The following is a 6000-nucleotide window of genomic DNA, read 5'->3' as shown; positions in this document are numbered from 1 at the left end:
GATGGGGGTGCAGGGGGTGTAGAAAGGACTGGCCTGGGCTGGAGGGACAGACACTGCTGGAGGGACAGACACTGCTGGAGGGCTGCACTGGGACCTGTATATTAGTGCTGAGCCGGCCATAGAGCTAGGGGAGAGGTTGATTCATAGAGTGAATGAGGTGAATAATAGAGTAATATTAGAGTAATAATAGAGTAATAATAGAGTAATAGAGAAGGCATTAGGCATTAGGCAGCCCCGGGCACAAACACAAGAGCAGCTGAATATCAGACACATCCTTGTTTTCCGGCTGTGATGTCTCTTTATATATAGAGAGACAATTGGGATGAGGCCGGAGCTGTATTATTGTGGGAGCAGCACCAGAGCTCTGACAGCGGCACCTCCAGTGTTTAGGCCCCTCCCTCCGGCAGCAGCAGCGGCAGCAGCAGTAAAGCAGCGCGGGCAGCAGGGGGAGCCTCCTCTCCGGTGATCAGTGGCCCGTCTCTCCGGCGCTATGAGGCTGTTGGCCGGTGCGGGTCTGTGTTTGGCTCTGGCCGCTCTCGCGCTTTTGGCCGTGGCTCTTTGCACCGATCACTGGTACGAGACGGACGCCCGGAGGCACCGAGACCGCTGCAGGAAACCCGGAGGGAAACGGAACGACCCCGGCTACATGTACACCCCCGGCCAACACCTTCCCCTCCGCGGAGAGACCCCCGGCAGCAGCGGCAGCAGGATCCGGAGCCCTCGCGGGGGGGAGTCGGGGAGAGTCCGCACTATTTCCAGGGCAGAGGCTTTGGGGGTCAGGGGGCTTCGAGAGAGACCCCCCGGGGCCCAGGACTTGCCTCTATCCCGCCCCTATTTGGCCATCGACCCCCACTGCAGCCGCCGCTTCAACTCCACCGTGTCCGGACTCTGGCGCAAATGTCACCGGGACGGATTCGATAAAGACACCGAGGAGCTGATCCTGAAAGGTACCGACCCCGGGGGTGATGGAGACGGACTGGAGGGAGGGGTCGGGGAAACGGCTGCATTTGGTACTTGTCTCCTGCCTGTACTGGGGATACAGGGGCCCCTGAGTAAATGAGGGACACTGAGGAGACTGGACTCCCCTCTATAAAGATATAGTGGAAATACATGGGATAGTGGTGGAGAGATTGGCCCCTTCCTAAAGGGACAGTGGGGATACAGGGGCCCTGCCTTTATAAGAAATAGTGGGGATACAGGGACCCCTCTTATGTAAGGGATAGTGGGGATACAGGGACTCCTCTTATGTAAGGAATAGTGGGGATACAGGGGCCCTGCCTTTATAAAGAATAGTGGGGATACAGGGACCCCTCTTATGTAAGGAATAGGGATACAGGGCCCTCTTATTTAAGGGAAAGTGGGGATACAGGGGCCCCTCTTACTTAAGGGAAAGTGGGGATACAGGGGCCCCTCTTACTTAAGGGATAGTGGGAATACAGGGGCCCCTCTTATTTAAGGAATAGTGGGGATACAGGGGCCCCTCTTATGTAAGGAATAGTGGGGATACAGGGGCCCCTCTTATGTAAGGGATAGTGGGGATACAGGGGCCCTGCCTTTATAAAGAATACTGGGGATACAGGGACCCCTCTTATGTAAGGAATAGGGATACAGGGCCCTCTTATTTAAGGGAAAGTGGGGATACAGGGCCCTGCCATTATAATGAATAGTGGGGATACAGGGCCCTCTTATGTAAGGGATAGTAGGGATACACAGCCCCTGCCTTTATAAAGAATAGTGGGGATACAGGGCCCTCTTATGTAAGGGATAGTGGGGATATAGGAGCCCCTGCCAATATAAAGGCCAATATAGGCTTCTGCATTATTGGGGATACAGGAGGAAGTGTAGGGAATGCTACAGAAATGGTATTGGGAGAAAAAGGGGCTCCGACCCATATTAAGGATATTTGGGCTATTGGACATAGAGTGGCCCTTCCTGTATAAATGTCATTGGGGTTACAACCTTTATAATGGGTGATGAGGCACTGGGTACAGGGTGCCAACAACACAAGGGGTCTGTCAGTATAAAGGCCACGCAAGGCCCAAGTACTGGGGTAAATTCACCCTATAGCAGGTTTCTGATCCGGCACAATAATAATAACAGAACAGGTGTCTGATACAACACAAAGGATTAGGCCAATGAGAAACCCTATTTATTGTATGGGCCCCTGATGATGCCATATGGACATGTGCTTATTATGGGTAGGATTGAGGCTTATCTTTCTGCCTGGCGTGTCTGTAGAATTTGGGCTGATAATCTCCAATGATAAATCTGGATGTCCAACATGCAGTCTTTCTGGTGATCATGGGATTTTGGGAGTTGTGGCCCAATAACAACTAAAAGGCCACATGTTACTGATCATCTAACATCTAGCCCTGCTATTCTACTACCCACACCTGCCTCACTCTGGGGCCCCAATGTATAGGACCAAGGACTGTCACCCCTAGTTCTACACCCTGATATAATGCAGTTTTACCTTTTGCCTGTGCTTCAGCTGTACCACTCTGCTTGTACTTGGTACCGGGGGACCCCATCATCTTAAAACTCAAACACTAACTTTAATCCCCATTGAGCACCCCTGTAAGAGCACCCACAAACCTCTTTATGGCATTCTTTTTCTGTTGGCTACACTTCTAGCCATTGTGGTTCCCCCCCGCTGTCGAGAAATGTTGGTACAGCCTAGAATTCTGCAGAACTGGCCACCCTGATTCAAGTGCCATTGTCAGCGAGAGCGGCCCGGGGGACCATGTGCCGAGATTTCCATAGTAAATAAACAGCCATAAACAAAGCGAGAAGGGTTGGCATTCCCCGGCCAATGGCAGAGCTTTTCCCAAGGGGGGATTCCTCCAACTAAGATACAAAGCATCAGCTGACACAAGCCTTTCCTTTCCTGTAGATGTGTAGCTCAAAGGGTAACTAAAACCTTACATCAACATTTATTCTGTCCATAGAGCTTCTCTATTGTTGAAAAGCTTGTTTGTCGCCCTCCCCGTTGTGACATCATGGATTGACATTTTCTGTTGGCCCTTACATAGACCAAAACTGACCCCCCCTAATACCAAATGAGGATAATATTCATATGGTCAGCATCAAACGTAGATTGCAAGCTCTGTGGGGAAGAGACTTCCCGTTGCAGTGAAGCTTTGTAAAGTTCAATCGTGCGGTTTAGGTGACGATTGACATCAATAATCTCCTGTTCTTCAGCACTTTGAAACTTAACTTACACGGCTAATTATTTTGACAAGGAATTAATCATTGTAACCATATTAGGGGGGATCAATAACGGAGAGGGCTGATTAGGGAGAGCGACGGAGTGCAAGCTAAGGGTTTCGCTAGTCCATTAGGCTAATGGTGCAGTGTGGCATCTGGATCACTGATTCTTTTTCCCTTTGGTTTAAATCACAAGTATCCAGATGCTTGAGGTCTTCTGAAGTTGTGCCCCATTGCCTTGAGTAGTGGCGCAGTCGGGGCCAAGGGTCCGTAAAAAAACCTTAGCCCATAGGACCACGCCTCTTTATCAATTTCTTTATTCTTCATTGGCACACACGGTCAAATGGGTGAGCAGATGGGCCAACTGACACATGACCCTCCTAGGAGTTTACCTGGTATCCTGGTGGGCCTTGACATGCCAGGACCTGTTTGAATCTCAGTGCAGACCTTTTGGTGGGCCAGTTCAGCTAGAGTGTTGAGTAGGTCTGACCATATCCCAGCTATTCTCATGCATTGGTTTGATGAGTATGGAACAGTGGTTCCCAAATGGTAGAGCCAAAGGTGAGAGTTTGGAGCATTATTGGGGGGTTCATGAATGCTGGTAAGGGTAAGATTTGGGGAGATTGCCTATTTTTTTCTTCTAGATACACCCCAAAGCCCAGTTTGCAGGTTAGTTTAGCTGACCATACATGGTATAGCAGTTTGGTCGATTTCGACCGCTTTCAGGTCTTGGTGGGTTGAGGATTATCAGTCCTAATGAAAGTCGGTCGGCCAAAAGGAAGTGAAAAGGAGCCAAACCTTTGAAGATCCTGCTCCTGCTCCGGAACAATGAAAAGTGGGTCAAACAATTGTGCGGCCCTTCATGCAGTATGTGCCCAGTTGGCCTGTGGTCCAATCGGGCAACCTGTTTTACAGGTCAGCTCATGTATTGTCTTTAAGGAGTACACATCTGTTGCCGTAAATATTCTTGGAACTATGGCTGATACACTAACATGTTCCCTGACTTAAGGTTGGACTTCTAACGGGGAGATTGACCAAAAAAGGCCAACAAGCACCAGATCCTGAATCAAGGTGCTATAATACCTATCAGATACAGCAATGTGTGTTTTCTGGAAGGGAGTAGGAAAGGAGGAATGTGGGTCACGAGTCCCTAGGGGCAGTTGAGGTAAGCAGGACACAAAAATATAGAAACAGATGTAGAAAAATAGTATACAGCAAAATTATTTTTATTGACAGCAAACTGCTCATTGCTTCCTCATTGATAGAGAATGAGGCAACCGCAAGAGCTTGCAGACATAAGGCTTAGGACATTATCAGGATAAAGGGGGAGAAGCTGACATTTCCTGCAGACGATGTTCTTTGTTATTCAAATTATTGTTTGTTCCGACTCCCAAAAAGAGATCAGTGCTTCCTCGTTTGCTGCAGTGTCGACCAGGGAACAAGTCATTAGTCTGATGCTTGTGCCGCTCTCCGTGGTGCTGAAATCTCACGGAGCTGATCCTGCCCATTCACTTACATTTCATGGCACACGGAGTGCCAACTTATTCCTTATTACGGAACAACATGCTTCTGTATGTTCCTATGCTGAGCTAAAGTCAGGTATTTTAAGGCAAAACAAACCAAACAATAACATTTTGTCTAGCTTCTCTGAAAAAATATTCAGTGTTTTTAAAGGGGTTGTTCACCTTTGAGTTAACTTTTAGTATGACGTAGAAAGCGATATTCTGAGACAATCTGCAATCGGTTTAAATTTTTTATTATTTATGGTTTTTGAGTTATTTTGCTTTTTATCCAGCAGCTCTCCACTAGTGCCTGGACCCACTGGGGGTTCTCTGGGTAGGGAGCTCTAGTTCAGCTATGCATGCTTCTAGAGAGGTCTAGTTCAGCCCCTGCACAACCCTATAGAGGGGCCCCAGTTCAATCACCATTCTAGCAGATTCTTGTTCAGCTCCTGGGTGTGTGCTAGGAGCTCAAATGTAGCCACATACCCCTATTAAAGGTTTAAGTTCAGTGCTTGTTTGATTAAATTGGTCTCAAGTTCAACCTCTGCGAGATAATATGGAATCTAGACAGTGGTGTAACTAGATTTAACTGGGCCCCACAGCAAAATAATTTTAAGGCTCCCAACATACCAGAGTTTGTCCTTTTTTTACCAATATATGTTGAAATCGCTCATTATTTTGGGCCTCATGGGGCCCCTATTCTTCCTGGGCCCCCCTACAGCTGGGGTCTGCTTCTTCTGTAGTTATGCCCCTTAATCTAAATGATCACCTGGGGCCCATGGTTTCCAGGGGGCACAATGGCGTAAAGAGGGGGAGGAGCTGGGGTGGATCGGAAGTGGGTTAGGGGTGGACCCAGGTACCATGAAGAGGTGGCAGGGAACCCATACCTCCCAACATTTTAGTAATAGAAAGAGGGACAAAAACTTGTCTGGCCACACCCATATTTGTGGATACACCCCCTATTTAACATGTTCAAAATTTGGCAGATTATGAAAGTTTGAACACATTTCTGTAGTTTTTATGTGTTATTACAGTTTTGCTAATGAAGGTGAATTGCTCTTTTAAACTGCAAGTCACCGTTTCCCCCAGAGACCTGCTTATCTTAAATAGTTTTTTTGCTTATCTTAAATTGTTACAAAATTATCCAAGTGCAGCTGCCACGTATTCTGGGCTCTCTGCCAAAAGCCAGTTAAGTTTCAGAAACATTGTATCTATTTAGGGGCCCCAAAATATTTAGGGGCCCCAAAATATCCAGAGGTCATCCTGTTTTCTAATATATATTGAAATTTCT

At 47.7% G+C, this 6000-nt stretch overlaps 1 protein-coding gene across 1 annotated transcript in view; it reads left to right on the top strand.

The window, feature by feature from the left end:
* Positions 1 to 363: 363 nt before the first annotated feature.
* Positions 364 to 6000, top strand: part of LOC108715224 (transmembrane protein 178B) — an 18279-nt gene continuing 12642 nt past the window's right edge. Inside the window, exon 1 of the mRNA XM_018260163.2 lies at positions 364 to 947. Coding sequence (XP_018115652.1) covers positions 491 to 947 — 457 coding nt within the window. The 5' untranslated portion in view covers positions 364 to 490. The remainder of the gene's footprint in view (positions 948 to 6000) is intronic.

The sequence above is a fragment of the Xenopus laevis genome, chromosome 4S (genome assembly GCF_017654675.1).
Source record: "Xenopus laevis strain J_2021 chromosome 4S, Xenopus_laevis_v10.1, whole genome shotgun sequence".
NCBI lineage: Eukaryota > Metazoa > Chordata > Amphibia > Anura > Pipidae > Xenopus > Xenopus laevis.
This window is presented reverse-complemented; position numbering and strand designations above follow the sequence as displayed.